Source organism: Heterodontus francisci, chromosome 19 (genome assembly GCF_036365525.1).
Source record: "Heterodontus francisci isolate sHetFra1 chromosome 19, sHetFra1.hap1, whole genome shotgun sequence".
NCBI lineage: Eukaryota > Metazoa > Chordata > Chondrichthyes > Heterodontiformes > Heterodontidae > Heterodontus > Heterodontus francisci.
In genome coordinates, this window is record NC_090389.1 from 82,068,116 (window position 1) to 82,090,128 (window position 22,013).

A 22,013-nucleotide genomic window follows, 5' to 3' on the forward strand; every position below is an offset into this window, starting at 1 on the left:
TGAGACTTGTTTGTAACACAGCAAGGATGCAGTAGAAGACATGGGAGAGGATATTTATAATATATTACAAATTGTAGGGCACAAACTGTGCATCTGTACAGGAGAGATTCATTTGATATGAAGTACAGGGTGTACACAGAAACAGCACCATAGTCAGTTTTCCATTCTCGACAACAGTTTTATTTTTAATCAAGGGATTATATGAAATGCCAGTCCTCTGGTCATAGAGTCATACAGCACAGAAACAGGTCCTTCGGGCCATCATGTCTGTGCCAGCTATCAAGCACCTACCTCTGGTCCTCCCTGTCTGCCTGATTGTGATCAGGGAATGAGCGTATTTCCTTTATTCATTGGTTCACAGGATGAGCACATCCCTGACAAAGCCAGCATTTATTGTCCATCCCTAATTTCCTTTGAGAGGGTGGCGGTGAGATGCCTTCTTGACAACTGAGTGCCTTGCTATTTCAGAGAGCAGTTAAGAGTCAACCACATTGCTGTGGGTCTGGAGTCATATGTAGGCCAGACCGGGTGAGGATGGTAGATTTCCTTCCCTAAAGGACATATAGTGAACCAGATGTGTTTTTGCAACAATTCGATAGTTTCATGGGCCAGAATTTTACGGGGCCTTGGGGGACAAGCTCGGAGGCTGACAGAATGGCATGCAAAGGCATCGGTTGGCATGCCCAACGCCTTCCCACAGCTATGCCATTTTGCCAGTGGCGGGAAAGGTGGCAGACGGCCATCCGCCCAGAGCCCAATTGAGCCACTTAGGTGGCCTCTTCCCACCTTCACTGGCATTTTACCAGCAGCGGGAGGCCCTCCACCATGTGGGGAGACCACAAGGCAACCACTGGCGGCCAAAGGAGAAGGGGGGGGGGGGCCCTCCTTTTTGGGCACTCTTCCCATGGAGGGGCTCTCCATCGACATGGCGGCCCCCATGGCCTCGGCACCTCCTGCCCTCAACAAACTACCCGCCCTCACTGGGGCCAGCCTGCCTGTCTAGACCCGGCACCCCCAGACCTCACTTACCTTATTTTAAAGGAGTGTGTCCATTGATGCACCCTCGTCCTCCAGGAGCAGCCCAAGCATTGGCCATCACATCCGGGGCAGGCTGCCATCCTTAATTGGAAAAAATCCTGGCCATTGTCACCATACTAACTTTTTATTCCAAACTTTTAATAAATTAACTGAATTTAAATTCCACAGTTGTGATTTGAACTCATATCCTCCAGGCTTCTGGACTACTAATCCAGTAACATAATCCCTATGCTACCAGTGCCAGAACAAACTGTAAGTGGGGTGAGGGAAATACCAACCAACTCTGTTCCCTTATACCTTCAAACTACAAAAATAATGACAGGATCCTAACTAGCATCCGAATGAGGCTTAAATTTGATCAGGTAACCCTTCAAACAGGAGAACTACACCCAATATTAACCTTTCCTGAAGGACTACCTCAGAGGCAGCTGATTTCACATGCTGTGTAAAACAGCATATCCAGAATTGTGTTTTTTATTTCATCGAATCTTGCAGCACAGAAGGAGGCCATTCGACCCATCATGCCTGTGCTGGTTCTTTGGTAGCGCTACCCAATCAGTCCCACTCCCCTGCTCTTTCTCCATAGACCTGCAATTTTTTTCCCTGCAAGTATTTATCCAATTCCCTTTGGAAAGTCATTATTGAACCTGCTTCCAGCATCCTTCCAGGCAACACATTCCAGATCATAACAACTCGCTGTGTTAAAAAATTCTCCTCATCTCCCCTCTGGTACTTTTGCCAATTACCTTAAATCTGCGTCCTTTGGTTACTGAGCCATCTGCCACTGGAAACAGCTTCTCCTTATTTACGCTACCTTTTGGACATTGGTGAGGCCGATGGTTCCTCAGAGGAGTGCAGCAAGAGCCAAGTCCGTGGCACCACTGGTGGCTCAGCTGCACAGGAGGGGGAGGGGAGAAGAGTGGAAGGGCAATAGTGATAGCGGATTCATTAGTTAGAAGAGCAGACAGGTGTTTCTGTGCCGCAGACGTGACACCAGGATGGTGTGTTGTCTCCCTGGTGCCAGGGTCAAGGATGTCTCAAAGCAGCTGCAGGACATTCTTCTGGAGGAGAGCAAACAGCCAGAGGTCGTGGCCCACATTGCCACCAACGGCATTGGTAAGAAGAGGAATGAGGTCCTGGAAGCAGACTTTGAGTTAGGAAAGAAATTAAAAAGTAGGACCTCAAAAGCAGAAATCTCAAGATTACTCCCAGTGCCACGTGCAAGTGGTCATAGGAATAGGAGATTTAAGCAATTTAACACATGGCTGGAGAATTGGTGCAGGAGGGAGGGCATCAGATTTCTGCAGCATTGGGGCCTGTTCTGGGGCGGGTGGAACCTGTACAAGATGGACAGGTTGCACCTTAGCAGGACCGGGAGTAACATCCTCACAGGGAGATTTTCTAGTGCTGTTGGGGAGGGTTTAAACTAAATTGTCAGGGGGTTGGGAACCTAAGAGGGAGCTCAGATTGGAGGGAAGCAAAACTGGTAACATGAAGTAGAGAAGTAGTAAGTGAAATTGGAAGGCAGATGAGACAAAGGCAAACATTAAATAGGATCAGAATGAGGAATAATGTTAACAGAAAGTTAAGGGCACTCTATCTAAATTCATGCAGCATTCGCAACAAGGTAAATGATTTGAAGGCTCAAATAGAGGTAAATGGGTATGATTTAATTGGCATTACGGAAACGTGGCTACAGGGTGACCACTACTAGGAACTGAATATTCAGGGATCTTCGTCATTTAGGAGGGATAGGTGGTGGGGAAAAGGATGTGGGGTTAGTGATGTTAATAAGGGAGGAGATCAGTACATTAGTGATAGAGGATCTCAGATCGAAGGAGCAAGATGTAGAATCAGTTTGGGTGGAGCTAAGAAACAGCAAAGGACAGCAAAGACTGGTGGGAATTTTTTTATAGGTTACCACACAGTAGTGGTAATGTTGGGCATGGTATAAATTAGCAAATTAGAGCTGCATGTAGCATGGGCAATACAGTAATAATGGGCGACTTCAATTTACATATAGATTGGGTAAACCTAATTAGCACTAATGCTGTGGAGGATGAATTCCTGGAGTGTGTACGAGATGGGTTTCTGGAACAGTATGTTGAAAAACAAACTGTAGATCAGGCTATTTTAGATTTAGTATTATGCAATGAGAAAGGGATAATTAATAGCCTGCTGTAATGGAGCCATTAGGAAATAGTGACCACAATATTATAGAATTCTACATCAAGTTTCAAAGAGATAGAGTTCATTCTGAAACTAGGGTCCTAAATCTGAACAAAGGAAACTATGAAATTATGGGGGCAAGTTGTCTATGGTGGATTGGAAAAATACATTGAAAGATTTGACAATAGACAGGAAATGGCTAGTATTTAAAGAAGTATTACACTGTTTACAACAAATATACATTCCCCTAAGACACAAAAATCTAACAGGAAAGGTGAATCAACCATGACTAACAAAAGAAGTTAAGGATTGCATTAGGTCAAAGGAAGTGGCTTATAAGGTCGCCAGAAAAAGTGTTAAGCCCAAGAATTGGGAGCAACTTAGAGTCAACAAAGGAGGACCAAGAAACTGATAAAGAAAAGAAAAAGAGATTATGAACGTAAGCTAGCTAGAAACATACAGGCAGACTGTAAAAGCTTCTTTAGGTATCTGGAAAGGAAATGATTAGCAAGGATGAATGTGGGTCCATTGCAGACAGAATCAGGAGAGTTTGTGGTGGAGAACGAGGAAATGGCAGAGAAACTAAACAATTACTTTGTGTCTGTCTTCACAGAGGAAGAACACAGAAAATCTCCCAGACGTACTAGGGAACCAGGGACATGTAAAAATGAGGAACTGAAAGTAATTTGTATCAATAAAGAGGTAGTACTCAAATAATTAATCATATTGAAAGTTGATAAATCCCCTGGACCAGATGAGCTATAGCCCAGAGTATTGAAGGAAGTAGCTATAGAGATAGTGGATGCATTGGTGGTTATCTTGCAAAATTCTATAGATTCTGGAAGGGTTCCTGCAGACTGGAAAGTAGCAAATGTAACCCCACTATTTAAGAAGGGAGCAAGAGAGAAAATGGAGAACTATAGACCTGTTAGTTTGACATCAGTAGTAGGGAAAATGTTAGAATCTATTATAAAAGATGAGCTAACTGGACACTTGGAAAATAATGATATGATTGGGCAGACTCAACATGGATTTGTGAAAGGGAAATCATGTTTGACAAACCTGTTGGAGTTTTTTGAGGATGTTACTTGTAGCATAGATAAAGGAGAACCAGTGGATGTGCTGTATTTGGATTTTCAGAAGGCTTTTGATAAAGGTCCCACACAGGAGGTTAGTTATCAAAATTAGAGCACATGGGATTGGGGGTAAAATACTACAATGGATTGAGAATTGGTTAATAGAACGAAAACAGAGAGTAGGAATAAATGGGTCATTCTTAGGATGGCAGGCTGTTACTAGTGGGGTACCACAAGGATCAGTGCTTGGGCCACAAATGTTTACAATCTATATAAATAATTTGGATCTGGGGACCAATTGTAATATTTCCAAATTTGCTGATGACACAAAACTAGGAGGGAATGTAAGTTGTGAGGAAGAGGATTTGGACAGGCTAAGTGAATGGGCAAGAACATGGCAGATGAAATATAATGTGAATAAGTGTGAAGTGATCCACTTTGGTAGAAAAACAAAAAGGCAGAGTACTTCTTAAATGGAGAGGTTGGGAAGTGTTGATGTCCAAAGACACCTGGGTGTCCTTGTTCATGAATTACTAAAAGTTAAAATTTAATTTCAGCAAGCAATTAAGGCAGCAAATGGTATGTCGGCCTTCATTGCAAGGGGATTTGAGTACAGGAGTCAAGATGTATTGGTTCAATTGTATAAAGCCTTGGTAAGACCGCACCTGGAGTATTGTATACAGCTTTGGTCTCCTTATCTAAGGAAGGATATACCTGCCATACAGGGAGTGCAACGGAGGTTCACCAGACTAATTCCTGGGATGGCAGGATTGTCTAATGAGGCGGGATTGCAGAAGCTGGGCCTGTATTCTCTAGCGTTTCGAAGAATGAGAGGTGATCTCATTGAAACTTACAAAATTCTTACAGGGCGTGACAGGGTAGATGCAGGTAGGATGTTTCCTCTGGCAGGTGAGTCTAGAACCAGGGCCATAATCTCAGAATAACAGGTAGGTCATTTAAGACTGACATGAGGAGGAATTTCTTTACTCAGAGGGTGGTGAATCTGTAGAATTCTCTACTCCAGAGGGTTGTGGAAGCTCAATCATTGAGCATGTTCAAGACAGAAATCCATAGATTTCTGAATACTAACAGAAATGGCTATGGGGATAGTGGGGGGAAATGGAGTAGAGGTCGATGATCAGCCATCTGTTTGAATGGTGGAGCAGGCTCGATAGGCCGAATGGCCTACGCCTGCTCTTATTTCCTCTAATCCTATGATCAAAATCCTTCGTGATTTTGAACATCCAAACTAAATCTCCCCTTAACCTTCTCTGCTCTAAGGAGAATGATCCCAATGTTCAGGGAAACCTCATTTTCTGCTCTCAGTGGACTGTCATACAGTGTAACCCTCTTAAAGGGATCCATTCCCTTACAATGGAGTGCCAGAACAGTGGGAATCATTCACACACTTGCTTTTACATTGAATACTCTTCGCATAATAAAATTTTAACATGATTTATAATACTTTATTAGAAAATTTTGTCTTTTTGGTCATTTTCTTTTTTTAAAAACATTTAAAAATATTCAAAGTGCATTCCTTAATACAAAGGCTGTAGAGTTGTTTTTTTTTTTGCAGATCTGTAATGTTTGGTTATTCATCCAGAAACTTTCTCAGTCTGCTTCTTATTTAGTTCACATTTTAATTACTCAACAAGTCCACAGCACCTGCTCCAGCATAATGAAGCAACAATTGTCCAGGACACAACACGCACTTTCAAACATAACTTGTGGCATTAATCTTCTCCATGTCAATGTTTTCAGAAGATCCATGGAGTGACCGTCTCTCAACCAAGAAAAAAACCCCCACAAAATTGCCTTAGCTTTCTCTTCTAACACTGCTCCCACCCCTTCGCTCAAAACAAAACTACCTCAGAGGAGAAAAGGATATTCTTCTAAGTAGTCCTGGATGCGTTTTGGTAATGGAAGCTTGTCCACTTGGTGTGTAACCTTGTTAATAGTCAGTCGGCATAAATGTTGAAGTGAGGGGAATGAGTCCTTCCGGTGAAGGGGCTTGATGAGTTTTAGGTGGATGGCAGTGTCCTTGGGCGGCAGGGCCATTGTGTCAGCCGCCTTGTCATAACGGTCCACGATGCAAGAGGTGACGTAATGCTGAATGAGGCTGAGAACCTCATTGAAGGCCAGGATCCTGGGTTTGGCCAAATAGTAAGAGTCCAGGCAGAACTCGCCGTTGCTGTATTCTATGCGGACATTAGTGGGCCCCCTGTTTGTCTTTACTGAGAGCGTCAGCAGGTAGTTGGGGTGCGAGCTGTCTCGAATAAGAAAAGTTCCTTCCGGCATCTTGTTGAGTTTTTGCTTGGCTTCACTGGCTGTGAGAGAACCCCAGTACCATCCTGTAATTAAAAATAAAATGTCTCTTTTAGGTTTTATTAAGAATTCCAGCCTCCCCACCATTTTATACAACAACTACTTGCATTTATATAGCACCTTTAATAACAAGAAACATCCCAAGTGCAGACCCAAAGAAGGAGATATTAGGAGGGGTAGCCAACAGCTTACACAGAATGTACAGCACAGAAATAGGCCATTTGGCCCAACTGGTCCATGCTGGTGTTTATGCTCCACATGAGCCTTCTCCCACTCTTCTTCAACCAACCCTATCAGCATATCCTTCTATTCCTTTCTCCCTCATGTGCTTATCTAGCTTCCCTTTAAATCCATCAATGCTATTCACCTCAACTACTCCTTATGGTAGCAAGTTTCACATTCTCACCACTCCCTGGCTAAAGAGGTTTCTCCTGAATTCCCTATTGGATTTATTAGTGACTATCTTATATTCATGTCTCCTAGTTCTGGTCTCACCCGCAAGTGGAAACATTTTCTTTATGTCTACCTTGTCAAACCCTTTAATAAGACCTCTACTAGGTCACCCCTCAGCCTCTCTGTGGAGAGAACGGAGCCCCAGCCTGTTCATGTTTGGCCAGAGCTAGGTTTTAAGTAGGTGAAAGGTACTTTAAGATGGTTATCTAGGACTATATGAAAGTGCAGGACTGGAAAAGGCCATTGTGGAACATCTGGCCAGAGTATAAAAATTCAAATGGACAATTCAGTATCTATACCTTTCAATTGATTTTCTCATCAAATGCCTGTCCAACCCCTCCTTACAGTGGCTGATGTTAATCAACCTCGATTACCTCCCACTCATCAGCCTCAATGTGAAGGTTATATCTGATCTGCCCGTTCACCTTCCCTCATCTGAGATTCATCCCAAGCCCCCTCATTATCCTGTCCAGCATGCTCACTGCCCATGAATCCCACGGACCAGGACCACCACTGTCCAGCATCCTCACTGTCCATGATTACCACTGCCCAGGGACCCCACTGCACAACATTTATGTTCTTAAACCTAGTTTGTAAACAGATTTGTAAACCCAGGTAAAGCTTGCATTTCAGACTTAAAAACAGAACAGGCCCTTGGTTTGGCAAACACATTGAGAGGAACCACAAGGGTGGGAGAAATGGGAAAATTCACAGTACTGCAATGGGATGGGGTTGGGGTCTGCTCTCTGAGTTTGGGGCTCAGGTACATTGTTGGGATGGGAAACGAGCAGCTTCACTCTGCGCCTGCCCAGATCTGAGATCACTCAATGGGTCACTGAGTGGGAAAGATATTTAATTCCCCACCACACAATGAACAAAAAGATTTTCACTACACAATATAAACTGAAAAAAAGAGAATCAACCTCTCTTGACTGAACACTCTTTCGGTGTGACTGCAAGCTTTATCAAGATGAGCACATGGATTTCAGCTGTTTTTTTCTACAGCAGAACCCTCACGGTTACCAACATTTCTTCAACTTGTTTGCAACCAGTGGCGCAGTGGTTAGCACCGCAGCCTCACAGCTCCAGTGACCCGGGCTCAGTTCTGGGTACTGCCTGTGTGGAGTTTGCAAGTTCTCCCTGTGACTGCGAGGGTTTCTGCCGGGTGCTCCGGTTTCCTCCCACAGCCAAAGCCTTGCAGGTTGATAGGTAAATTGGCCATTATAAATTGCCCCTAGTGTAGGTAGATGGTAGGGGAATTGAGGGAAGGTAGGGAAGTGGTAGGGGACATGGGATTAATGTAGGATTAGTATAAATGGGTGGTTGATGGTTGGCACAGACTCAGTGGGCCAAAGGGCCTGTTTCAGTGCTGTATCTCTCGATGACTCTATAAGCACTGCACTTTAGGAAGAATGTCAAGGCCTTGGAGAGAATGCTGAGGAAATTTACTAAAAAATAATACCAGGGACTTCAGTTATGTGGGGAAATTAGAGAAGCTGGGGTTGTCCCCCTTACAGCAGAGAAGGTTAAGGGGAGATTTAACAGAAGTGTTCAAATTTATGAAGATTTTTGCTAAAGCAGCCAGGTAGAAACTGGTTCCACTGGCAGAAGGGTCAGTAACCAGAGGACACAGAATTAAGACAATTGATATAAAATGAGAGGGGAGATTACGAGAATTTTTTTGATACAGACAGTTATGATCTGGAACGCGTTGCCTGAAAGTGCAGTGGAAGCAGATTCAATAGTAACTTTCAAAGGGAATTATAAAGGAAAAATGTGCAGGGCGATGGTTGGGATGGACTCTCTCACCTGACAGATCCAATTGTCGGAGGGTGGTGGTGATGCACTGCATATCTGCTTCAGGATCTCTCTTTCCAGCAGGGTCCTGTGTTTGCTGATGTACTGGTACTAGTGAAGAATTCTCCTCCTGAAAAGTCATTAGTGACAAGTTCCTCACGGTCCTGTTTCCCCGTGTTTCCGAGATCACAATATGTCAGCTCTTGGTTGTGTCAGAGGGATGTTTCCTGCTCCTTGTTGTGTCTATAGGGAATGGGAGTAAAAGAGAATGTTTCCCTTTAATATGAGAATCCACATAATAATCAATAATATAGCCCATTTAATCCCACACAATACTGACAGGAGCTGCATTTGCTGCATTGTGCTAACAGTAAAATAAATTTTACAAACCCTGGTTTCACAAGCAGCAAGGTGCCTGCCTCCTTAACCTCACGGCTTTGAGTTGCAGGCTTCTTTGTCACTTCAGCTTACTTGCTGCCGACTAGGCCGATCAGGGTTTTGTCATGGGTCACGCGAGGAAGGGGGAGTGGGGTGAGTAAAGAGATTCCCCCGATCCCTCCCTTGTGTCATCTCAAGTCATTTGAAGATGTGATGTGAGCACTGGAAAAGCTAAGGAAGCAAAGCATCCAAGTTCGCAATGACACCGGGGCTGAAAGCGTTAAATTATGAGGACACGTATAGACTAGGCTTGTATTCCCTTGAATACAGAAGATTAAGCTAAATGAGATGGTTAAGATGATTGATAGGGTAGATGGAGGGAAACTATTTCCTCTGGTGGGGGAGCCAAAATGAGGGGATATTACCTTAAAATTAGAGCTGGTCCATTCAGGGAATGATGTCAGGAAGCATTTCTTCACACAAAGAGTAGTGGAAATGTAGAAGTCTCACCCCCAAAAAGCTGTTAAATCTGGGGGTCAACTGGAAATTTCAAAACTGAGATTGAACTATTTTTGTTCGGCAAGTGTATTAAGGGGTATGGAACTGTAATTCAATGGCAGAACAGGCTTGAGGGGCTGAATGGGCTACTCCTGTTCCTATGTTCCTAACTAAAGGAGGTTATGGGAACACTAGCAGCTTTTTCTGACAGCTAATACGGTGCTGGATAAAGTGATAGTGGCAGAATCAAAATAACAAGGACATAATTAGCACATCCCCATGGTAACCATTACAGCCAATCTTTTTCTTTAGATAATGCTGCATATCTCCAATATTTGTGATATTCCTTTTATGTGTCCAGTAAGGTATGTGTAGTGTAGAACACACTGTTTTTCAAGCATAAGCTCATAGAATTACACAGCATAGAAGGAGGCCATTCTGCCCATTGTCCCTGTTCCTGATCTTGGGTGGAGCTATTCAATTAGTTCTAATCCCCTGCTCTTTTCCCATAGCCCTGCAAATTTCTCCCCTTCAAGTATTTATCCAATTCCTTTTTGAAAGCTATTATTGAATCTGCTTCCATCACTCTTTCAGGCAGCGCGTTCCAGATCACAACTACGTGCTGTGTAAAAAAAAAAAATATCCCCTCATCTTGCCTCTGGTTCTCTTGCCAATTATCTCAATTTTGTGCCTTCTGGTCACAGACCCTTCTGTCACTACAGTTTCTCCTTATTTATTCTATCAAAACGCTTTATGATTTTGAACATCTCTATTAAATCTCTCCTAAACCTTGTCTACTGTAAGAACAACAACCCCAGCTTCTCCAGTCTCTCTACATAACTGAAGTCCCTCATTCCTGCTATCATTGTAATAAATCTCTTCTGCACCCTCTCCAAAACCTTGACAGCTGTCCTAAGGTGTAGTGCCCAGAATCGAACACAATACTCCAGATGGGGCCCAACCTGTGATTTATAAACATTTAGTATTAGTTCCTTGTTCTTATACTCTATGATTATGTTTTTAAGAATATTTATACACAGCTTAAACGTTTAAACTGCATTCCAGAAACGTCTTTGCCGTGATTAAAAATGAAGCTTTCTATCTATTTCTATCTATTTTCCGGAATTTAAGATTCCTTTGCTGCAATTCTGTTTCAATTTTACACATGTTGGATTAATTTTCTCACTCGTCATCTGCTTTTGAGACTGCTTCTATGTAACTTTTCACAACCATATAAAAATTGCTGACTAAGATGCCATTTCACGCGCTAACGAGCTCTTCCCCATCTCAAATATAGCAACTGTTGCTTTGCCAAACAAAAATCAGGCTGTTTCTTCAACCTAATTTGTGACTTTATGTGACAGAACAAAAGGCCAACATTTGCTGAAGTGGGCACATAATGAGTTCCGAAGAAGGGTCACTGACCCGAAACGTTAACTCTGCTTCTCTTTCCACAGATGCTGCCAGACCTGCTGAGTGAATCCAGCATTTCTTGTTTTTGTTTCAGATTTCCAGCATCCGCAGTATTTTGCTTTTACATAATATTTTCCACCTGTCCTGGTGTTAGCTGGTAGCATTCTTGCCTCTCAGTCAAAAGGTCACAAGCATAACACCTACGCTGACACTCCAGTGCAGTATGGAGGGAGTGCTGCACTGTCAGAGGTGCCATCTTTCTGGTGGGAAGTTAAACCAAGGTAACTTTCTGCCCTCTTAGGTGGATGTAAAGGATCCCACGGCCACTATTTTGGCACCGATATTTATCCTTCAACTAGCATCGATAAAGCAGATCATCTGGTCATTATCTCATTGCTGTTTGTGGGATCTTGCTGTGCGCAAATTAACTGCTGTGTTCCCTACATTGCAACAGTGACTATACTTAGAAAGCACTTCATATTGACTGGACAGTGCCTTGGGACGTTCTCAGGTAATTTATTTTGGATTGAAATGTCTGGGGGAGGGGTTAGAGAAGAATGCTTGACATCCTCCATCTATGAAAGATGATGGACGTGCAACAAACAATCCATTTAGGTGAGGTGTCTTCTCTTGGTGCACCTTTGTTGATGGCTGTGAAGGCCAATCCCTGAGAGGCAGGTTCTACCACAAGTGCCTCACGTGATGCTGCCAAGTGACGCTGTGAGTTGTTGTTTTTGATGTTGGCCCCTGTTGCCAAGCTGCTGTAGCAACTTGTGTGAGTTCTGATGAAAGGTCACCGACCTGAAACGTTAACTCTGCTTCGCTCGCCACAGATGCTGCCAGACCTGCTGAGTATTTCTAGCACTTTCTGCTTTTATTTTAGCCACCGGTCGTCATGGTAGTGCACACCCGCCCACAGCATGTGTCGCCATTTCCCTCTTTCGCCAGCTAGCGACTCCCAGGTGGGATCGTCGACATTTAGGGCCTTTATGTCACGCTTGCAAGCATCCTTGAAGCGGAGCTTTGGGAGCCCCACTGGTCGTCTGGCCCCGGCTACCTCCCTATACAGAAGGTCCTCGGGTATGCGACCGTAGAGAAGAATGAAATAAGGCAATCATTAAGGATATGAGGTTGCGACAGGGGTTCCTCCAATATTCTTCAGTCCAAGCAACCCAACAGATGTCGTCCTAGGCCAGCATGACTTTCATGCAATGCAACAGACACGGGGAAGAGGATGTATGTTGAAACACAATCAGTAATTTCCTCATGTCTCTTCTTTCAGTTCGGAAAAGCACAATTAGAAGCACTTCCTTATCTGAGGGAAAACCGACCAAACCAGTGGCATTACAGGAAGAGAGAACGACCACGTCATGCTCACTATGCTTTAGCAACAAAAGCAAGTGAAGCTGCAGGGGAGGACGGGAGGGGTGAAAACTGACATCTTATATGTGCAGTGAATGCAGAGCCTCAGATAGTAGCAGACTACTGTAAACGGATAATCAACAAACATCAAGGCTCTCCTGAAGGCATTGCCTTTTCCTGGGGATTAGTTCCACAGGCAGTAGCCCTCCAGCAAGGCGGACACATCTTTTTTGAACACATGTGGATCTAGACGATAAGTGGCCAGAGGCTATTCAACAAGGAGGACTTCACAACTGTCCGCACACTTTCTAGCAGATAGCAGCTTAAAGCTAAAATGCTGGATCATGTTTCCCTGCCTGGCTTGCATTTATATAACACCTTTCGTAACCTCAGGACGTCACAAAGCACTTTACAGCCAACGAAGTACTGTTGAAGTGGAGTCACTGTTGTAATGTAGGAAACAGGGCAGTCAATTTATACACAGTAAGCTCCCACAAACAATAATGTGATAATGGTTTGTTGGTCGAGGGATAAACATTGACCAGGACACTGGGGAGAACTCTCCTGCCTTTCTTCGAAATAATGCCATGTGATCTTTTACATCCACCTGAGGGGGCAGCTGTGGCCTCGCTTTAACTGTTCTTCGGAAAGGCGACACCTCTAACGGTGCAGCACCCTCTCAGTACTACAGCTTAGATTTTGTATTCAAGTCTCTTGAAGCCACAACCCTCTGACTCAGACTGAATCATGGCTGACACCTATTGATGACTATTATTATTTAAGGTGCTGGCATTAACGGTTTCAGCACACAGCAGTGTTGAATCATAGAATGATACAGCACAGAAAGAGACCATTCGGCCCATAGTGCCTGTGCTGGCTCTATGGTAGAGCTATCCAATTAATCCAAATGCCCTGTTCTTTCTGCATAGCCCTGCTTTTTTCTCCCCTTCCAAGTATTTATCCAATTCCCTTTCGGAAGTTACTATTGGATCTGCTGCACAAATTACTACTAACCCATTAAGCCAACAGGGAACTAAAACCATGACCCAGAATTTCCATTGGCATGACTCAGCTCAAAATAAACACTGGCAATAAAACATTATTTGGAAAATCTAAGCTCGTGTTGTTGAACAAGTAAGCCAGATGCGTAATATGAGCCAAACAGGTGGATGGATTCCAGATCTTATTCCAACCTTTAACCAATTAAGCAATGTCTATATTTTAAAATTCTCATCTTTGCGTTCAGATCCCTCCATGGCCTCACCCCTCCGTTTGTCTATAATCTCCTCCAGCTACACAATCCTTCAAGACCTCTGTGCTCCTCTAATTCTGGCCTCTTGTGCATCCCCGATTTTAATCGCCCCACCATTGGCAGCCATGCCTTCAGCTGCCTGAGGCCTAAGCTCTGGAATTCCCTCCCTAAACCTCTCCAACTCTCTACTTCTCTTTCCTCCTTTAAGACATTCATTAAAACCTACCTCTTTGGCCAAGCTGTTGGTCATCAGCCCTCATCTTTTCTTATGTGGCTCAGTGTCAAATTTTGCCTTATAACGCTCTGGTGAAATGCCTTAGGATTTTTTGTTACTTTAAAGGTGCTATATTAATATAAGTTGTTGTTGTTGTCAACATGCATTATTGACCTCAAAGCAGACCCCTGAAGGTTGAAGTTGTAAACAACCCCTACTTCTGCTCCTAATTTGTACGTTCAAAATAAGGCGGGAGTAGATAGATTCTTGTTAAGCAAGGGAATCAAAGGTTATCGGGGTAGATGGGAGTGTGGAATTCAAGACACAAACAGATCAGCCATGATCTTATTGAATGGCGGAGCAGGCTCGAGGGGCTGAATGGCCTACTTCTGCTCCTAATTCATATGTTTGTAATAAATCTCGGTGCTCAAATCAATTTTTTATTATCACCAGAATGTTGTACCCCTCTTTTCAAAAGACCATTCCATGCTGAGGAGAATGGCTGAGCTTCAACCCATCAAAGGCAACACCACCAGAATGGCCAACAGGAGCAACCAAACTGAGGCTAAGGTTACATGTTTCTGAATCCTTGATTATTATTGTGTTTGTAAAGATTCCAATCATTACTGAAGAGATTGCAAAACATGAATGGGCGTGACTTTGATTTCCCAATCCCGCCACTAGTTGAATGGCCTCCTGACAACCCGCGACTTGAAAAACTCGGTGAGATTCTTAAGATATAAAAACAAGAAATGCTGGAAACACTCAGCAGGTCTGGCAGCATCTGTGGAGAGTGAAGCAGAGTCAATGACCTGAAACGTTAACTCTGCTTCACTCTCCACAGATGCTGCCAGACCTGCTGAGTGTTTCCAGCATTTCTTGTTTTTATATCTTAAGAATCTCACCGAGTTTTTCAAGTCGCGGGTTGTCAGGAGGCCATTCAACTAGTTTTTATTTCAGATTTCCAGCATCTGCAGTATTTTGCTTTTATCTGAGATACTTAAGGGATGGTGCTGGCTGTGGAGCTAGATTTGGTATTTATAGGGCAGGAAAGGCATGAGTTTCTTTGCGGCGGAGGTGGTGGGGAGGGTCAGGGACGGAGGGAAGAATTACAAGGAGACGACGGGAGAGTTGATGGCTGGATAGATGGGCTGAATGGCCTTTTCATTCCCCCCCCCCCCCCAGGTTTTTCTTTATGTAACATCATCAATTATTAGAGTAGGAATTTAGGTTTAGTTTTAATTTGCTTCCATTGTGTTCAAGAATATGCTTTAAATTCAAATCTGTGGATTGTTTATGTTTAACCATCAGGAGGAAACAGAGAAGGGAAATTTCAGCCAGTTAAATACACCTGAGCTTCTGGGTTGGCTTTTTTTATTATTGGAATGTGTGCAATGCCAGCGAATCCAAACATCACACTCAAAGCCACGTAAGTAGTTCATCGATTGTACACCTTTCAGACTTCTAAAGATTTTGAAGGAGCAATTGGCAGCTTCAGGATTGGTACATAGACTCATTTCCAAGAACATTGTGTATCAACATACTGCCATGTTAGTTATTGGCTGCTATTTAACTCATGTGGAAAAACAAAAGTTAGGTGATTATAAATGATTCCTTTTTTCATCTAACAAGGTCATTGGATAGTACCATTTAATAAAAAAGCCTCCATTGTGGCTCTGTAGTGAACGGAGTGAAACTGAGAGTCTATCTTCTATTGAAGTATTAGACCCCAATATTAAACACAGAGTGTGGGGCAGAGTTCTGTTGGTACAGTGCCCCAACACAGCTACAAAGGGCAATAGCTCTCAGAGGCACAACACATGTAGCACATACAGCATACTATCAGCAGTGGCTGAGTGGGTAGGCCTCTCGCCTCGGAGTCAGAAGATTGTAGGTTCATAATCCCACCCCGGAGACTTGAGCACATAACCTAGGCTGGCACTCCAGTGCAGTACTGAGGGAGTGCTGCACTGTCAGAGGTGCTGTCTTTCAGGTGAGACGTTAAACCAAGGCTCCGTCTGCCCTCTTGTATGGACTCAAAACATCCTGTAGCACTATTTCAGAGTTCTCCCTGGTGTCCTATATTTATCCCTCAGTCAACATCGCTAAAACAGGTTGTCTGATTATTTAGCTCTGCTGTTTGTGGGAGCTTGCTGTGCACAAATTGGCTGCCACATTTCCTACATTACAACAGTGACTTGAAAAGTATTAGTGGCTGTAAAGCTCTTCAGGACTTACTGGGGCCTGAAAGTCTTTCTTCATCCTTTTTGAAAAACTTGCACAAACTGCATTTAATATTTATACCTCTCTTTCCTCTCAATTTGTATTGTATTTTATCTTCTTGTAAAGATCCCCCTCGTCCCAACCCCTGCCCCCACAGGACCATTCAGTACTTTCCAGCTAGATGTGTGAGCAAGTGACCGTCACTGGCATGAGAGGACCTTAGGGATGACAAGCCTGTTGCTTTTCACTTTCATCCTTGCGAGGAAGCATCGAGCTTGCACTCTACCTCTTCGCCAGCAGCCTAGACATGAACCCATACATGTGGGGGCTGACAGATGCAAAAGCCAACACAGTAATCAACTCCTGCTCTCCAATATTTAAGCATGCTACATAAATAACATTAGGGTAACATTACACTGGTGTATAGTTTCTCCACTATACTTATGAGCCCTTGTAATGAGCACCTTCCAACACATTTAACAAATGTTGTCTGGACCATGCACCAATGATCTTTTCCTTGCACCATAAGGACTAATTCAGCACTTTGCTGTGGTAATTTGCTCAGCCAGTGGGAACTGTACTGCCATAACTGGAGGGCAGCATTGCAAGGATTTGTGCCAAACTCCTGAACTTCATTGCATTCGATTGGGAAGCAATCCATTTTTCAAAATATATATTTTTCAACTCTATGTAATATCTGTGAGTTGTATTCCCTTTGTTTCCCCCTAACTCTAGAAACTTTGGAGGGAGAGAGAAGGAAAAGAAAGACTTGCATTTATATAGCACCTTTCATGACCTCAGGACATCGCAAAGCGTTTTACAGCCAATGAAGTATTTCTTGAAGTGTAGTCACTGTTGCAATGTAGGAAATACAGCAGTCAATTTGCACACAGTAAGGCCCCACAAACAGCAATGTGATAATGACCTAATAAGGGAGAGGGGTGGAGTAGAGGGAGGTGAGGGAGATGATTGTTAGGCAATAAGAGAGAAAAGACTATGAAGATTTTTTTTATCTGTACAAAAGCATGCTGGAAATCTGAAATAAAAAACGAAAATGTTGGAAACACTCAGCAGGTCTGGCAGCCTCTGTGGAGAGAGGAACAGAGTTAACATTTCAGGTCGATGATCTTTTGTCAGAACTGGACAGGTTCAAAGCCAGTACAGAGGCAGGGAAAGGGTGGCAGTGGGGGGAAAGAATAGGGAAGGTATGTGATAGGGTGGAAGATATGAGAATATCTTGGTGGAAGTAAAGAAACAAAAGAGTTCTGATGCAACGTCACCGACCTGAAACGTGAACTCTGCTCCTCTCTTCATAGATGCTGCCAGACCTGCTGAGTATTTCCAGCATTTTCTGTTTTTATTTCAGATTTCCAGCATCCACAGTATTTTGCCTTTGTGAAAGAAACAAGAGATGGGTCTCGAGGAGGTGTTAATGGGAATAGCAGAATTATCACCAACAGCTGCTGTCCAAAAACAGTCTCCAGCCAGTACCCCCTCCTCTGCCTGGCTGAACTTGTTCTAACACTGAACAACTTCTCCTTCAACTCCACTTACTTCCTCCAAATAAAAGGTGTTGCTATGGGTACCCGCATGGTACTGCCTTTTTGTGGGATATGTGGAACATTCCTTATTCCAATCCTCTTCAGACCCCCTTCCTCACCTCTTTTTCTGCTACATTAATGACAGTATCGGTGCAGTTTTGTGCTTGCACCCTGAATGGAAAGGTTTCATCCATTTCCACTCTTCTATCACCTTCACATGGTCTATCTCCAACTCTCTCCTTCCCTTCCTCAACTTCTCTGTCTCCATTTTTGTGGATAGGCTATCCATCAATATCCACTATAAGCTCACTGACTCCCCCAGACACCATGACTACACCTCCTCAACCCCTGCTTTCCTGTAAGGACTCCATTCCATTCTCTCAGTTTCTCCATGCTGTCTCATCTGTTCTTATGACGCAACCTTCCATACCAGCACTTCTGATATGTCTTCCATTTTCCTCAACCGAGGATTTCCCCCACTGTGCTCATCAAGGCCCTCAAATGTGTCTGTTCCACTTCCCCCACATTTCCGCTCTCACCCTTTCCTTCCCTCCCTTCCAGAACCACAATAGGGTTCCCCTTGTCCTCACCTTCCACCCCACCAGCTTCCACATCATCCGTTACTATTTCCGCCACCTCCAGTGTGATGACACCATCAAACACATCTTCCCCTCTCCTCCCCCTTCAGCATTCTGTTCCCTCCACAACACCCCAGTCCACTCGTCAATCACATCCAAAACTGCCTCCCTTTCCCATGGCACCTTCCCACCCATCCAGGGCCCCAAACACTCCTCCATGGTGAAGCAGCAATTTACTTGTACTTCTGTCAGTTTATTATGCTGTATTCGCTGCTCACGATGTGGTCTCCTCTACATCGGGAAGACTCATGCAGGTTGGGTGATCGTTTTTCTGAACACCTTCATTCTGTCTGTAAGTGCGACCCTGAGCTTCTAGTCAACTGTCATTTAATCTTCTGTTCCTCTCCCACCCTGACCTCTCTGTCCTCGGCCTCCTATCATGTTCCAATTAGCTCAATCTAAGCTTCAAGAACAGCACCTCATCTTTCGATATAAAGTTTACAGCCTTCTAGACTGAACACTGAGTTCAACAATTTCAGATCACAATCTCTGCCCCCATTATTTGGACACCAGCTGTTGGTGATGATTAAGCATTTTCCATTTACACTTCCTCCAGATCCATGTTTTGTCTCTTTATTTGTCCCATTACAATCCCTTTGGCATTGCACCATCATCTCTTTCTTCATTTGATCTCTCCTGCCTTCCATCCTGTCATAGACCTTCCCTGTTATTCTTTTCCTCCCCTCCCCTTTATCTGCCTCTGTACTTCCCTAAAAACCTGTTACATCTCTAACTTTTCCCACTTCTAATGAAAGGATATCGACCTGAACCGTTAACTTTGTTTCTCTTTCCTGTAAATATAACCTGTAATGGCAAGTGTTGTGAGGCACCTGATGTACTGTATGGAAAGAAACTAATCTGTATTGCACTTTATGTAATGTCAAATTTGAACTGTTATATAATATATTTTTACAAATTTTATAAATAAAGTACATTTTTGGGGGGCGAAACCTGTTTCTCTTTCCACACATGCTGTCTGACCTGCTGAGTATTTGCAGCCTGTTCTGTTTTTATTGAGGATGTTTTAAATCGCCTTTAAGCATGACAAACTGAAAACTAAGGACACTCAACATCCGTTCAGTATCCAGCTATGCCTGTTCAATGCTGTCACATAACAGTGTGAAGTTGCCAACTTAACATGGACCATGTATTCACCTTACTTTGACTGTGTCCACATAAACCTTGGTCTGTGATTGCTGTAGTGCAGCAGACAGCCGCAAAAAGATCTCAGTCTAGAACAAACCATCATTCTCTGTCCCTCTTCCCTACTCACAATTCAAACAAACAATCACAATTTATTTTAGTATTAATACATGAGACTCGAGGCTTATCTCAAAGAATTCTGCAAGCATGCGAATGACAAGCACAGACAGGTGGAACAGCATTTCTCAACCATCCCAAATATTTCCATTATTTTCAGTTCAACTCCTTCCAGCCAAAGCCTTACAAGGACTTACACAAATTCTGCCCTCTTCCCCACGTCACACTCAGTATTTGTTGTGCATACTGTTGTCAATGTTCGTGACTCATTTCCCTGAACAGTCTCAGGTGAAAAGACCAACCTGGGGAGATCACACATGATCAGGGGGACAGGGTGAGTAAACAACTAGAAGAGTTCTTCCCGGGTTATACTAGGCAGTCGATTTGTCAGCAAACAGGAAGGATCATTCAGATCTCCAGCAAATCGCCAACTATTTATTCATTTGGTGCCTTTGTTGTCTTACTGTTAACATTGAAACACTGGCTGATGGCAGCTACAGGGACCTAGGAGAGACATCAAAGAGCCCGCGCACTAAACCCAATGCCCCAAAAAGCCAAAGCAAGGCAGTTTCATCAGATTTGGGTTAGTTCAACTGTATCAATCCACTGTGCCAAGTCTCCTAATTCTCTCCGCCCACCTTCTCCTCCAGTCCTACCTGTCTTTATTTCATTTCAAAACAACAACAAAAATTAACATGCACTGAACTTCAACCGAGTGTGGTGGGTTTTTTTTTTTAGGGTGTATCTTTTTTTCGACAGTGTCTGTCCCACCGCTGGACATTCTCTCTCTCTCAGCTTCACCAGAATAGATACAGATTGTCTCTACTCAACAAAGACAGCGTCTGATTCAAATTCAAACTTTCTCATCCACTCACCTTTGCTTGTTCTCTGCAGTGTCTCTGCTACAGGGTCAAACACAACATCGTGTTTTTTTTTTTAAATCGCTCCTCAACCGTATCAAAATATTTAGACTTCATTAATTCTCTACATCACCGGGGAGATGAAAGCTCGGAATTGTTCCATCATTCAGGCCAACATTTTAGGACATCAACAGCGATCTGTGCACAAGTACAGATTTCCCCCTCTCCAACTCGCCCTTTATTTGTTTGTAATGCTAAACATCATGTCCTCTGTTTATTCAGGACACAACACCATCGTTAGAGACGCAATTAAATCGATTGAAACGGTGGGCACCAGAAACAATTGAAAAAGGGGAATATTTTACTCACGCTTGCAAACAGAGCATGTCAATCCACTTGACCCTGGAAACTGACTGGAGAAATCTTGGACATGTAGACGGTGCCCTTCACTCCTCCCTTTAGTCTGTACGATGGGGAACTGATGGGATTTTCCAAGACACTTAGATTTCCCTCAGTCTTTAACCAGATTCAGGTCTCCTTCTGCCCCCAGACACAAACTATTTCGATCTTACGTGCGTTTGTGGAGAGAGCCAGGGGGTAGAAAGTGTGTTTCTTTTTGTTTCAGAATAAATAACAATTAAACATCAAAATATAACGTTTAGAACCTCCCAGTTGTATTGATCTTGCCTCGTTCGTCACTTAAAATGTAAGAAGCCGGCACTTTTGTAAAGATCCCAGGGTCTGAAGGAAGCGGCAGCTGCTGCAAGCTCAGAGGCTTGAAACAGACTGAGTGTGGGAGAGAGAGTTAGAGAAGAAATAGAAAAGGGGAGGAGGGGAGGAGGGAGGAGGGAGGAGGGAGGAGGGAGGAGGCAGTTGCCCCCATAATATTCATTCCAGGAATGGGAATTCCTAGAATTGCACACCAGGAATTTTGAATACAAAGAACAGGAACAATTAGTCATGAGCAAAAGACACTTGTCCTACTTGTTACCTGATGAACTGTCCGTTGGTTGTGTGTGTTATCTGTGTGTTTTAATTCATTATAAACTGTGCTTTGAATTCACTGTCTCCCCGCCCCAATTCTGGTTGGGCTTTGGACCAAGAATGTGTCACAAGTTACGGCGGAAATGCCTTTGATATATTTCCAGGAACTTTCCAAGAATACCGCTGAACATGTCATGCAAGAGAAAAAAAAAATAGGCCAATCAGCAAGCGCTAAAAAAAAAAGGGCCACACATCATCTTCCTGGTTACACCATGATGTGTCTCACAATCCAACAAAACAACCCAAACAAATAAACAAACAAACTGGAGTGATTAAATTAAATGGTTCCCGTCTTTAATTTCTCCCTGTTTCTAGTAAAGAGAGGGAGGATTTTTTTTGTTGCTTTTGTTACTGGTTCCTCTTTTCATGGTGTCTATTGACACCACCCCGTCAGCCAATAAACTGGAGGCAGGGGGACCAACCAGGACGAACAAGACTCAGCAGTCTATTTTACAGCAAGCAAAGTGTATTT

General features: G+C 43.5%; 1 protein-coding gene across 4 annotated transcripts; it reads right to left on the reverse strand.

The window, feature by feature from the left end:
* Window positions 1–5,722: 5,722 nt before the first annotated feature.
* Window positions 5,723–21,563, reverse strand: LOC137380251 (cytokine-inducible SH2-containing protein-like). 4 transcript variants are annotated; one of them, XM_068052108.1, is made up of 4 exons: window positions 20,867–21,480; window positions 17,483–17,589; window positions 8,871–9,101; window positions 5,723–6,634 (listed from the first exon to the last, which is right to left on the reverse strand). In XM_068052108.1, exons 3-4 carry the CDS (start codon window positions 8,998–9,000, stop codon window positions 6,153–6,155), a joined length of 612 nt encoding a protein of 203 aa, XP_067908209.1. In that variant the 5' UTR covers window positions 9,001–9,101; window positions 17,483–17,589; window positions 20,867–21,480; the 3' UTR covers window positions 5,723–6,152. The 4 variants fall into 4 exon arrangements, with proteins under 4 accessions (XP_067908209.1, XP_067908212.1, XP_067908208.1 ...); XM_068052111.1 differs by lacking the exons at window positions 17,483–17,589; window positions 20,867–21,480 and adding an exon at window positions 21,489–21,563; XM_068052107.1 differs by lacking the exon at window positions 17,483–17,589.
* Window positions 21,564–22,013: the final 450 nt, after the last annotated feature.